The 14,130-nt window shown below is 37.8% G+C and overlaps 1 protein-coding gene across 10 annotated transcripts; it reads right to left on the reverse strand.

Annotated features, from left to right (window-relative positions):
- Positions 1-6,823: 6,823 nt before the first annotated feature.
- LOC107772409 (zinc finger BED domain-containing protein RICESLEEPER 2) lies at positions 6,824-10,797 on the reverse strand. Of its 10 annotated transcripts, none has more exons than XR_012707035.1 (5): positions 10,591-10,797; positions 8,163-8,254; positions 7,386-7,558; positions 7,230-7,295; positions 6,824-7,126 (listed from the first exon to the last, which is right to left on the reverse strand). XR_012707035.1 is itself a non-coding variant. In XM_016591913.2 (4 exons), exons 3-4 carry the CDS (start codon positions 8,047-8,049, stop codon positions 6,969-6,971), a joined length of 822 nt encoding a protein of 273 aa, XP_016447399.1. In that variant the 5' UTR covers positions 8,050-8,083; positions 8,163-8,249; positions 10,591-10,780; the 3' UTR covers positions 6,824-6,968. The 10 variants fall into 10 exon arrangements, 6 of the variants coding, with proteins under 6 accessions (XP_016447399.1, XP_075104667.1, XP_075104666.1 ...); XR_012707034.1 differs by having other exon boundaries at positions 8,163-8,257; XR_001645061.2 differs by having other exon boundaries at positions 8,163-8,249; positions 10,591-10,794.
- Between the last annotated feature and the right edge of the window lie 3,333 nt (positions 10,798-14,130).

The following is a 14,130-nucleotide window of genomic DNA, read 5'->3' on the forward strand; positions in this document are numbered from 1 at the left end:
GAATACCATTCAATATCAATAATTGCTACTATAGATAGCTCCTATATCAGTATTATACATGCCTGCATTTTCTTTAGTCATGCATACGTCAAGTTGTACCTGGAAAGTATCTTCAAATAAATCAAAAATCTCTTTGTGATTGGACTTCCTTAATAAACAATAACTTATTTTTATGCCCCCTTAAATTTTTAGCTAGCTCAAGGCTATATCTCATATTTTATGAGATTGAAGTTATATTACCCACTTGGTATCTACAAAACTTGTTCATTACAACTCGTAGTCTCAAAATTTCCTTATAACGAAAACTTTCAAATTAGTCTGTTGTACTTTATGAATCCTATTTCCAGGAAAAGTCTTCCCACTTAAAACTTTTAATATTCGCTAGTCATCAAAACTATTTTGTAATGTTATTTTATTCCTTATAAAGATTAATAAGATATTTGTCTCAGATTTATCCATCATATGATAATTTCATACCCCCATTTTTGCTCTTACCTTTAGAGCTCATGTTAGATCCATGTGATGACCCAAAAGGTCATCTTTAAATTTAATAATTAATTCTGTATTCTAAGACCTTGAAAAGCACTATCCATTATTCCTCAACTTGCGTGCGTAGTCCGTATAATTTTTCGAAAAGTTTTTATATGAAAAATTGATTAAAATGTGAAATAGAGCCTTAAAACTCAACTGAGTTGACTTTGGTCAACATTTTGAGCAAACGGACTCGAGTCAGTATTTTGACAGTTCCAGTAGGTCCGTATCATGATTTAGGACTTGGGCGTGTGCCCGAAATTTAATTTGGAGGTCACTATCTTAAATTATCGCAAGTTGGCGAAAACTAGAAGCTTAAAGGCTTAAACATTTCAAAGTTTGACCACAAATTGACTTTTATTGATATCGGGGTCAGATTCAAGTTTTGAAAATATTCATAGGTCCGTTATGCCATTTATGACTTGTCTGTCGAATGTGGTGAAAAACAGAGTTGATTTGACGTGATTCGGACGTTCGGTTGTGAAAATAGAAGTTTTAAAAATTTTTTGAAAATTTTATTTGATTTGGTATCCGATTCGTAGTTCTAGGCGTTATTTTGGTATTTTATTTGTACGAACGAGTTCGTATGAGATTTTTGGACTTGTGTGCATAATTGGTTTGGAGCCCCGAGGGCTCGGGCGAGTTTCGGATAGACTACGGGTGTTTTGAAACTTAGAAAAATCTGGTTTTTTGGCTTCAACTAATATATGGTGTGTACTTCTTCACGTTCGCGAAGGTACTCTCTCGAACGCGAAGAGTATACTGGGGCATGTTGATTTTCTTAATCACGAACGCGAAGTAATGGGGGCCTTACCCTTCGCGAACACGACCAGCTTCCCGCGAACGCGAAGCTTTAGGGACCTAGGGGAAGGGTCAGTCATTCTTCTACTCGAATGCGAGCATTGGCTCGCGAATGCAAAGGCCAGGGGGAGAAGCCTTCGCGAATGCGAAGGAGGAATCGCGAACACGAAAGCCACTCGGGCTTCTGTTTATTGCGAACATGACAGGCCCTTCGCAAACGCGAAGAAGGCCTAACGCCCAGACCTTAAAACAGAACCAAAACGGGATTTTTCCCATTTTTTACAAACCCTCAATTAGAACTCGGTTTAGGGGCGATTTCAAAGGAGTTTTTCACGATTTCGAACTGGGTAAGTGTTGTTTATCATATAGTGATTTTATTTCATAAATATAAGTTTATATTCATCATTTATTTCGGATTTAGATGAGAGAAATTGGAGTTTTTGTAAAACTTTCCAAAAACGAAAATTTAAGATTTGAAGGTCCATTTGACATCGGAATTTGATTGTTTTTATATGGTTGGACTCGTCCCGGAACAGGTGTTCAGATTTTGTAAGTTTTTTCGAGATTCGAGACGTGGGTCCTACTGATGAGTTTTGAGATAAATTTTGGATTTTATTCCGAAAAATTATTAAATTCATATGGAATTAATTCCTACGATTTATATTGAGTATATTGAATTGTACGCCGTCAAATTAACCCTTAAATTAATTTTTATGTGAAATGCATGTGAATGGCGTATGGGCAAGGTGACGAGTGTCTATACGCCGTCAAATTAACTGTTTGCATAATTGCTTGAAAAATCATATATCGTTTTAAATCATAAATTAATTACTATATTAATTGTTTCTCTCGTGTTCTTTGCTCAATATCATGCCTTGAATCCATGCTATAATTGTTACATGCTTATTTGATTTATGTGACTTAATTGCCACTTGACGTTTAGCATACTAATTATTAAAATGCCTATTACATCCTTAATTTTCATAATTAATTGCTACTTGTCATCATTTATTTCTAATAAATTATAATTATTTTATGCTTGTTGTCTGGTAATTTCATATTAATTGTTGCATTTAGTGGAGTTATTTCTTTTATAAGAATTGGTAAATGAAAGTGAATATATTGGAGGAACGGGTTCACACCGCAACAAAATTGATTTAAGTGAATATATTGGAGGAACGGGTTGCACGCCGCAACATAATTGATTGAAGTGAATATATTAGAGGAACGGGTTGCACGCCGCAACAGAATTGATTGAAGTGAATATATTGGAGGAACGGGTTGCACGCCGCAACATAATTGATTGAAATGAATATATTGGAGGAGCGGGTTGCACGCCGCAACAGAATTGATTGAAATGAATATGTTGGAGGAGCGGGTTGCACGCCGCAACAAAATTGATTAAAATGAATATATTGGAGGAGCGGGTTGTACTCCGCAACAGAATTGATTGAAAAGATATATTGGGATCGGGTTGCACGCCGCAACAGAATTGAATATGAATATATTGTGGGATCAGGTTGCATGCTGCAACGGAAATTGATCGAAATAATAATTGATTATGACTGCTGAGTTGGCTTCAACTGTTAAAATGAGTTACCTGATTTATTTCTATTATTGTTGTTATTACTATTATTGCGTACAGGTTAATGTAAGTGACCTACCTTAGCCTCGTCACTACTTCGTCGAGGTTAGGCTCGGCACTTACTAGTACATGAGGTCGATTGTACTGATACTACACTCTGCATATCTTGTGCAAATTTCAGAGTTGGTCCCAACGGCGTACTATAGATTTGCCCAGATACAACTACCAGTGGAGACTTGAGGTATAACTGCACAACATTCGCAGTTCGGAAGTCCCCTTCTATCTTATCTCAGTCGTGTATTATATTTCAAACAGTTTGAACTTTATTGAGACATTTATTTGTATTATTCTAGAAGCTCGTGCACTTGTGACTCTAGTTCTGGGATGGTATTTAGATATTGCAATTATTATGGAATATTCACTTTATTTCAGATTTTATTTCCGCATTTGTTTTCTTGTTATTAATTAATTTAAAATTTTGTTAAAAATGGCTAGTTATATTCTAATGTTGGCTTGCCTAGCAAGTGAAATGTTAGGCGTCATTACGGTCCCGAAGGTGGGAATTTCGGGTCGTGATAGTTGGTATCAGAGCACTAGGTTACATAGGTCTCACGAGTCACGAGCAAGCTTAGTAGAGTCTGAAGGATCGGTACGGAGACGTCTGTACTTATCTTCTAGAGGCTACAAAGTTTAGGAATAATTCCGCTTCTTTCATTCCTTATCGTGTGACATTGATTTAGCTTGAAACATATATCTCATATTCCTTTGTATCCATTCGTGTATGACATTGCACACTCAATATCAGTTGTGCGTCAACGGTTCGTGATGCCGCAGATGGACTACGAGGGAGCCAGAGATTCTCAAACACTGCCTCAACGTGTGGTTCCGACTAAAGATGCGGACGTATTGAGAGATCACCCAGTGAATCATGTGGGGGTGCAACGGACCTCGGCATCTGGTTGATTTATATGAGCTGTGAAGGTTAATATTATGGATCATCGGACGTGGTGAACTATGATTTTGCGCCGAGTGGCAGAGTCCACTATCAATGGATGGATTGCGGGGTCATGTGTTATATCAGTTTTGGCCTGAAATGTATATATGTAATACTAAAAGGTTCCCCAAAGATTTACACATGTTTAAGGCCTGAGATTTTGTAGAGGATAAGGTTGGGACTTGCGGTATGTCCGTCTACTGAATAATCCTATACTTCAGTACCAAGGAAGTTAGAGAAACAACTTTAAATTTACAGAAGGTCTACTCAGCGTGGACGTTATGGTTGTAGATTTTGGGGTGCTTCGAAGGAAATATAGTGGTTGACGAGATTCTGGACTGTGGTTCATGCCAAGATTTGTCTGTATGGATCTCTACTTTTTTGATCGTTGTGTATAAATAGGGGTAAGGGTTACCCCAAATAAGTATCGAAGAGTATGTTAAGAAATGGGTCAGCTCAACAGTGTTGAGGCAGCATAACAAAAGAAGAAATTGGCCTTGGGAGAGATAATTCTCCACAGGTGTACGTGGCAAACCTATGAAGAGGGAAGACCAGCCAATGCAACACCGCCCGCTTGGATCAGTTCTCAGAAATGCTTTTGAAAGAGTTTGTTTCCCGGACTCTCCGTAATACGTGGCGCATAGGGTTTGAACGGTTGCGTCAGGTCACCATGGCAGTGTCATAATATGCCACCAGGTTCAATAAGTTAGCCCGTCATATGCCTACTTTGCTTCCTACAGACAGAAAGCGAGTCCACAGACTCTTTAAAGGACTCAATTATGATCGTAAAGTTTTGTACGACTCGGGAGCTACAGCCTGATACTTCATTTCTGCTAGTGGTAGAAATTGCCAAGATATTATAACGTGTTCGGAGTGAGGAAAAAAGGAAACTAAGGAGACCAAGACGTCTCGAGGTTCTGGGGGATTCAGTGGGTTCTACTCTGCGAGTATAAATCTTTATAGCGGGGGCTCGGGCAATCGGCCAGCCCAATCCGCACATCGGATTAATCGGAGTACTCCAGTAAGTTCTTTTAATGCACCACTGACATGAGTTTCCTACAATGGTTATTCAAGTTATCTGGCACAGACTCAGTATGAGCAGCCAACCCGCAAAAGGGGTTGTTATGAATGTGGTGATACTAGGCACATCATGAGAAAATTGTCCAGACTTGGGCGAGACATATTTCATCAAAGCACTCAGGCTATGTGCCACATTGCAGTTACTACACCACCCACATGACCAGTTAGGGGTGGAGGACAGGCGGGTAGAAGGCGTCCTAGAGGTGGAGGCCCAGCCGTTGACATATTTATTTTATGGTATGGCAGAGGTCGCTACATCAGATGGTGTCATTACGGGTACGGCCTCGATTTAATGTAAAGGAATAATTTTCCTACCTTGATTCGGTTCTGAGTATCGAGACGAGTCCTCCTATTGTGCTCCACTTATGAGTGAGCTTCGTAACTCTATAATCTACTTATGTGTTTACTCATGTTGGGAAATTCTATGGAGATAACTACGCCTATCATTTCGTGTTAGTCACTAATAAGAGCTGTGAGGCTAAAGGTGGCTTTCTGTTACTCATTTCGGTAAGTTTTGATGTAATTTTCAGATAATTAATTACAAATTGTGAATTATATGCCCTACCGATGTGTGGTTCATTATGTGTTGTGATTTTATGTAACCGAAATTATTTAAAGGGAGAAAATGGAAATTTGGGATTGGCACGATGTGCATATTACTTGTGATTTAGAACTGAGGATGGGATCCTCGCATTTTAATATAAATTGATATATTTAAATCGGTCTACGAGCTGCGGTGGAAGTTATATAAAGACGAGATCCTTGTAAGGAAAATTCTTGTGTTTATGTTCTCCCTTGTGAAATTAAATTTGTACTATAGCAATAATAGGGAGTCATGCCTGTTAGGCCTATTTGAAAATTCTTGTATGAAATTCTCTTTGCATACTTGCCAAATTCGTGTTGTAATTATTGAGTTTTAACCTACGAGGTAGGTGCCTGCCCAGGTGGCGTTAAATGTGACTCATTAATTCGGGTAAATAATTATGAGGTCTTCATACTTCGCATCTCGTTATTAGTATTGTGAATGTTTGAAACAAGATTTTTGTTAACATGAAGTTAATTGACGATTCTGTAATTGATTATGAACAACTATTACGACCAGATTGACCCAGAAGGGTGCCCTATTTAGATGGTCAGACGAGTGTGAATTGAGCTTTCAGAAGCTCAATACTGCTTTGACTACGGCGCCAGTGCTGGTATTACTAGGGGTGGGCATTCAGTATTTCGCTTCGGTATTTAAGAGTTTCGGTTCGGTATTTCGGTATTCAGTTTATCAATTGTATATACCAAATACCGTACCAAATTATTTCGGTACGGTTCAGTATTTTTTATTTTGGTTCGGTACGATTTCGGTACGGTTTCAGTTTAATAATCGCTAAATAAGCAACACTAACGATTAAGGACTAAGGAGTGCAACAATTCACAATTCAAACTAACTTGGTCAACCCTCTTTGACAACGTTGTCGCTAACAGTAAGTAGTTAAGCACCTTTATTTCCTTTGACAATTCACAATTCACAATTCTAAGGAGTGCAGCTGACGCCTGACAATTTCTTTCACAATTCACAATTCACAATTCAGTGATTATAATTCTCCGTGCAGCTTAAGGTCTAAGGAGTAAGCACAATTCAAGGCAAGAAACAGAAACTGTCTGGACACTAAAAAAAATTATACAACATGGATAAACAGAAACTGTCTTCATTCTTCATAGTGCACATTGCACAATTCAAAATTCTACCTAACTCACACAGTGCAGCAGAATTAAACAAAAAATAGAGATTCTAACAGTGCAACAATAGCAGCAGAATTAAATTAGTCTTAACAGTGCAACAGTAGCAGCAGAATTAAACACAGTGCAATAAAAATAGAGAGGGCATCCCTCAATTCAAGTTTACACTAATAGTCTCGAATCAATTTAGTCTTAATTCTTAAATACGGATATCAGGAAGACGCTCAAGACAACACCTAATATGCTTCCTTAAACAATATGTGCCATCCCTCTTTGGATGAAATTATAGACTGGACCACATTGCTTGCACTTTACTTTGCGAACTTCTCCGTTATCTTCTTTCACCTCAAAGTGTTCCCAAATATGAAAGCGTACTTTAGGAGCACGGGGCATGATTTCACTTGAACCTAAAAAGAAAAAGATAAATCATAAGTTAGAATATTATTTTTTGATGATAATAAAACAAAACTACAAAAGTATATCACCAAACAAATAGAGTATTAAACTTACCACTCAAGTTGCAAGTTGCAACTATACATTAAACAAAGCTAGTAGTGCTTCCATTATTTTCCATATCTAAATATAATTTGACCAAATATGTCATACAAGTAAACAAGTATGATATATTATTTTGAACTAAAATACACACAAAATATTAAAGCTTACCAAGTTTGAGTTCCTCAAGATACTCTAAGTCTTCTTCAACACTAATAGGATTCTTCTCTTCTCTAAGCCAATCTTGAACACAAACAAGAACTTGCACACATTTAGGAGTCAATGAACTCCTAAATGAATCAAGAATACGGCCACCGGTGCTAAACGCACATTCCGACGCCACACTAGAAATTTTAATGGCCAACACATCACGAGCCAACTCCGAAAGAATAGGAAATCTAAGAGCATGTATTTCCCACCAACTTAAGATATCAAATTCTTCACTAAAAGGCTCTTGTTCTTCACTAATGTATTTATCCAACTCCGATTTAGCACCCCCACTTCCATTGTCTTCCTTTTGTTTCTTCAAGTGAAGCTTCGTCCTTATTAATGATACAGTTATAACACTCCCACTAGATGTATTAGATGTGTTATTAGATGAAGTAGAACTAGATGGAGATTGAGGACAAGATCCAGTTGAATACTCTTCAAACAAAGAATTCATATAAGCATACACCTCAGCATTTATTTTCTTCCCTTTTTTCTCCCCAAAAAGCTTTTCAAGTGCAAGGCTAACATATTCAAATTTGTTACGTGGATCCAAGACGGAAGCAATAAAAATTATTTTATTCATCTTTTCAAGCTCACCCCGATACTTCTTGAACTTTTCTTGCATCCGCTCAGCTATTTTTCTCAAATGCTCATCCTCACTAATTAAACACATTTTCAAATGACAATAAAGTTCAGATACATCATCAAAATAAGAATTACAAGTGACATAACGTGAACCTGAAACTTTTTTGGTGAGCTCATGAAATCTTTCAAGAAACTCTATCACATTCCTCACATTCACCCAATCATTAGATTCAAGAGGACCTGCACTACTACCATTTTCACAAAGATGAGAACATTGATAAACAGAAAATCCATCATAAAAAAGATGAAACTTGTCAAAGGCCTTTTCAAAGTTTTGTGTTGTATCCAACATCAAATAGGTGGAATTCCACCTAGTAGGAACATCCAAACACAATGTTTTGGTATATTCTACCTTTACATGTGTACAACACTGTTTAAACTTTAAGGTCCTTGCACGCGAAGATCTCACATACCTCACAATATTTCTAACACGTGTGATAAAAGCATCAATTTCTTTCAAACCATCTTGCACAATTAGATTTAGTATATTAGCCATGCATATCACATGGAGATGTTTACTACTCATCATATTAGTTTTTCATATATCTATCTTTTTAGACAATTCTTTGACTGTGACATCATTTGAAGAAACATTGTCCACGATAATTGTGAACACCTTATCTAATTTCTATTCAAGCAAACAATTAGAAATAGCTTTAGCCATCTCTTCACCCTCATGACTAGTGATAGGTCAAAAATTTAGTATTCTTTTATACAACTTCCAATCCCTATCAATGAAGTGGGCTGTCAAACACATATAATTTATTCTTTGCAATGAAGTCCATGTGTCTGTTGTGAGGCAAAGTTTTGGTTGTGCTTCTTTAAAAGACCTTCTTATATTTTGCTTCAATTCACCGTAAACTTCATAACAATCCATTGTTATTGTTCTACGAGAAGGAAGACGAAATAGTGGTTGAGTTATTCTCATAAACTTCATAAAGCCTTCCTTTTCTACGAAGCTAAATGGTAGTTCATCAATAACTATCATCTCAACTAAGGCCCTCCTAACCACTTCTTGATCAAATTTCCAAAGTGATCCTCCATCATTTTGGCAAGATTAAAAATTTATCTTTGTTTGACTATTATCTTTATGAATGTTAAGTGGGTATTCTTTGCATCTAGCCAAATAATTTTTCAACCCTGTTGTTCTATTCCTAGATGTATTAGCAGCATAAGCTTGCTTACAATATCTACACCTTGCTTTACCGACCCCATTTACCTTAAATTTATCAAAATGATTCCAAACATCGGATTTAGGTTGCATGGCTTTTCTTTTCTTATAATCTTGAGTATCAATTGTGTTGGTGTTGCTATCTTCAGTATTAGGCAAACTTTCAGTTGAACCGACATCACTTACTCTACTTTCATCTGCCATCTATACAAAATTAAAACAAATATAAACACAAATTAAGATTTATATTTCATAACTTCATTCGAGTTGCTATTGCTTAAATGAATCTCTTGTACTTTATTGTGTTTTATTTTTCTCTAAAGTGTGGCATGACTTCCAATGTAATAACTACTTATTAAACTACTTATTAAACAGTGAAGAACTGAATATTCATGACGCTCAACATAGAAAAAAGATCTCAAACAATTAGTAAAAAGAGAAACACACAAAGGGTAGGAATGATGAAATCAAAGTCTACAAGGTCAAAATAGGCATTTTTAATAAGTAAGCTATGCAAACCATCATGTTATCCAACACAGATTAAGTAGCAAGCAAGTGTATATGTATTTGGGGTGAGATTTGATAAGTGAAGGAAAGTTAGTAATTCTGGGCTTCTGGTATATGTATCCATTTGAAGTTTACATCAGTAGATTAGTAGGTGAAACTTCCACGTAATGTATCTCAACATTCATGACGAGCTAGCTTAACATCCACAAGACTTAATTTTACCTTTTATAGCTCAAAAGTTATATGATAAAACTAGTGTAGTTCATTAAAGACATATTATCCAATACTGTCCTGATAACCCAAAAACAATTATTTTCTCTTCCTTATGTGAAAAAAAAAAACTCAAACATTTGTTTATTAGCTTCACCCTTTTGCCCATAATATTTTTGCAACAACTTTTTACTGTGTGTCTTTAGTTTTTTTGTGAAAATGGCTGAAACAGAGCAGGACATTTACCTCAAAAACAATTAAAATGCAGTTATTAAAAGAGCACTCAAAGACCACAAAAGAAGGAGATAAGAACAACCCCACCACATAGATGAAAAAGAAATAGAAGAAGGGTCAATGAAAGCACACAAATCTTGTGCAAAAGACCCAACTTTTTCTTTCCAAGAAAACCCTACCAAGAAAAATCGTTAAAACCCACAAAGACCCAGCAAATTACTAGACCAGTTCAAAAGTGGCTTGCCTAAAAAATAGTACCTGAAGTCTTTACTGTAGAGAAAGATAAAGGAAAAAAACAGTCTTTATTCGAACCAGTTACATCTAATTCATCCAAAAACAGGGAACATCCATTTTTCTTTGAAGAAACTAAAGATACCTTTAAAGAAACTAGAAATATACCTTTGATTCTTTAAAGTCACAGCAGCCGATCTCTTAGTAGTTAGTATTCTCACATCAAAAGTCTTCTGGCGAAAGAAACTATCGTCGTTTCTGACTTTCTGTCTTTCTCCCTTTCTAAATTCTAATTCCCTAATCGGCTAATTCCTAATTGAATGAATCAGATAAGTGAAAGACTAGAGAGTACTGAGTAGGGCCTTATTGGGTTGGGCTGGGGCACTGGGCAATGGGCATTAGATATACAACTTGGGTTAGGCACTATAGCTATAGGTCCAACTTAAAATTCAGTATTTTGGTATACCGAAATTTCAAGATCCTAATATCGAGGACCGTACCGTTATACCTAAATACCGAAAATATAATACCAAATTAGACTGAAATACCGAAAAAATCGAAACCGAAATACCCAATTAATTCGGTCCGGTTCGGAATTCGATTTTTCGGATTTTATGCCCAACCCTAGGTATTATCCATAGGTTCAGGATCTTATACGGTGTATTGTGATGCATCTCGCGTTGGGCTTGGTGCAGTATTGATGCAAGATGGCAGGGTAATTGCATATGTATCACAACAGTTGAAAGTTCACGATAAGAATTATCATGTTCATGACTTATAATTGGCAGCCATTATTCATGCGCTGAAAATTTGGAGGCATTACCTTTACGGTGTCTTGTGTGAGGTAATTACTGATCATCGTAGCTTACAATATCTATTCAAACAAAAGGATCTCAATTTGAGGCACAGAAGATGGTTGGAGCTGTTGAAGGACAATGATATCATTATTTTGTATCACTCCGGAAAGGCCAATGTGGTGGCCGGTGCTTTGAGTAGAAAGGTTGTGAGTATGGGCAATCTTGCGTATATTCCGGTTGGTGAGAGGCTGTTAGCTGCAAATGTTCAGACTTTGGCTAATCAGTTCGTGAGGTTAGATGTTTCAGAAATCAGTCGGGTTCTAGCTTACACAGTTGCCCGGTCTTCTTTATATGAGCGCATCAGAGAGCGACAATATGATGATCCTCATTTACTTGTCCTTAAAGACACGGTGCGACACGGTGATGCCAAACAGGTTGTTATGGGGGGAGATGGAGTTTTGTGAATGCAGGATCGTATTTGTGTGCCTAATGTAGATGGGCTTCGTGAATTAATTCTGGAAGAGGCCCACAGTTTTAGGTATTCTATTCATCTAGGTACCACCAAAATGTATCAAGATTTGCGGCAACATTATTGGTGGAGGATAATGAAGAAGGATATAGTTACATATGTAGCTCGGTGTCTAAATTGTCAGCAAGTCAAGTACGAGCATCAGAGACTTGGTGGTTTGCTTCAGAAGTTAGAAAATCCTGAGTGGAAGTGGGAGCGTATCACTATGGATTTTGTTGTTGGGCTCCCACGGGCTTAGAGAAAATTTGATGCAGTTTGGGTCATTGTGGACATGTTGACCAAGTCAGCACATTTCATTCCAGTGGCAGTTACCTATTCTTCAGAACGGTTAGCTGAAATTTACATTCGTAAGATTGTCCGCCTTCACGATGTGCCCGTGTCTATTATTTCAAATCGAGGTACGCAGTTTACCTCACACTTATGGAGGGCTGTACAACATGAGTTAGGCACGTGGATGTTGAGTACATAATTTTATCCACAGACAGACGGACAGTCAGAGCGCACTATTCAGATATTGGAAGATATGCGTCGCGCTTGTGTTATAGACTTTGGAGGTTCTTGGGACCAATTCTTGCTACTTGCGAAGTTTGCCTATAATAATAGCTACCAGTCGAGCATTCAAATGGCTCTATATGAGGAATTACATGGAAGACGGTGTCATTCGCCAGTTGACCGGTTTGAACCGGGAGAGGCTCGGTTGTTGGGTACCGATTTGGTGCAGGATGCCTTGGATAAGGTCAAAATTATTCAGGATCGACTTCGCACAGCTCAGTCTAGGCAAAAGAATTATGCCAACCGTAAGATTTGTGATATTGCATTCACGGTTGGAGAAAGAGTATTGCTCCGGGTTTCACCTATGAAAGGTGTAATGAGGTTCAGAAAGAAGAGCAAGTTAAGCCCTAGGTATATTGGACCCTTTGAAATTCTTGAAAGGGTGGGTGAAGTAGCCTACATGTTTGCATTACCACCTAGTTTATCAGCGGTTCATCCGGTGTTTCATGTGTCTTTGCTCCGAAAATATCATGGTGATCCGTCTCATGTGTTAGATTTCAGCTCTCTCCAATTGGACAAGGATTTGACTTACGAAGAGGAGCCGGTAGCTATTCTAGCCCGGTAGGTCTGACAGTTGAGGTCTAAGAGTTATTCTTCAGTTAAGGTATAATGGAAAGGTCAGCTGGTAGAAGCATATACCTGGGAGTTCGAGTCGAACATGCGGAGTAAATATTCACACTTTTTTACCAGCTCAGGTACTTTTTCTAATTCCGTTAGAGGACGAACGTTTGTTTTAGAGGTGGAGAATGTGATGACCTAAAATATTATCTTTAAATTTAATAATTAATTCTGTGTTCTAAGACCTTAAAAAGCACTATCCATCATTTCTCGACTTGCGTGCACAGTCCGTATAATTTTTCGAAAAGTTTTTATATGAAAAATTGATTAAAATGTGAAATAGAGCCTTAAAACTCAACTAAGTTGACTTTGGTCAACATTTTGAGTAAACAGACTCGGATCAATATTTTGACAGTTCCGGTAGGTCCGTATCGTGATTTGAGACTTGGGCGTATACCCGAAATTTAATTTGGAGGTCCCTAGCTTGAATTATTGCCAGTTGGCTAAAACTAGAAGCGTAAAGGCTTAAAGATTTCACAATTTAACCACAAATTAACTTTTATTGATATTGGGGTCGGATTCGAGTTTTGAAAATCTTCATAGGTCTGATATGTCATTTATGACTTGTCTGTCGAATGTGGTGAGAAACGGAGTTGATTTGACATGATTCGGACGTTCGATTGTGAAAATAGAAGTTTTAAAGTTTTCTTGAAAATTTTATTTGATTTGGTGTCTGATTCGTAGTTCTATGCATTATTTTGGTATTTTGTTTATGCGAGCGAGTTCGTATGAGGTTTTTTGATTTGTGTGCATAATTGGTTGGGAGCCCCGAAGGCTCGGGCAAGTTTCGGATAGACTACGAGTGTTTTGAAACTTAGAAAATTCTAGTTTTTTGCCTTCAGCTGATATGTAGTGTGTTCTTCTTCGCGTTCGCGAAGGTACTCTCGCGAACGCGAAGAGTAAACTGGGGCATGGTGATTTTCTTAATCGCGAACGCGATAACTGGGTCATGAACGCGAAGCAATGGGGGCCTTACCCTTCGCGAATGCGACCAGCTTCCCGCAAACGCGAAGCTTTAGGGACCTGGGGGAAGGGTTAGTCATTCTTCTACGCGAACACGAGCATTGGCTCGCGAACGCGAAGGCCAGGGGGAGAAGCTCTCGCGAACGCGAAAGCCACTCGGGCTGCTACTTATTGCAAACGAGACAGGCCCTTCACGAATGCGAAGAAGGCCTGGCGCCCAGACCTTAAAACAAAACCAAAATGGGATAT

Source organism: Nicotiana tabacum, unplaced genomic scaffold (genome assembly GCF_000715075.1).
Source record: "Nicotiana tabacum cultivar K326 unplaced genomic scaffold, ASM71507v2 Un00001, whole genome shotgun sequence".
Classification (NCBI taxonomy): domain Eukaryota; kingdom Viridiplantae; phylum Streptophyta; class Magnoliopsida; order Solanales; family Solanaceae; genus Nicotiana; species Nicotiana tabacum.

Excerpts from the sequence above, each read along its gene's own strand:
- LOC107772409 (XM_075248564.1), bottom strand. The coding sequence starts at position 8,097 with ATGTGTTTAATTAGTGAGGATGAGCATTTGAGAAAAATAGCTGAGCGG. Across the intron at positions 7,127-7,385 it reads TCTTGAGGAACTCAAACTTG|GTTCAAGTGAAATCATGCCC; the intron begins GTAAGCTTTAAT and ends TTTTCTTTTTAG.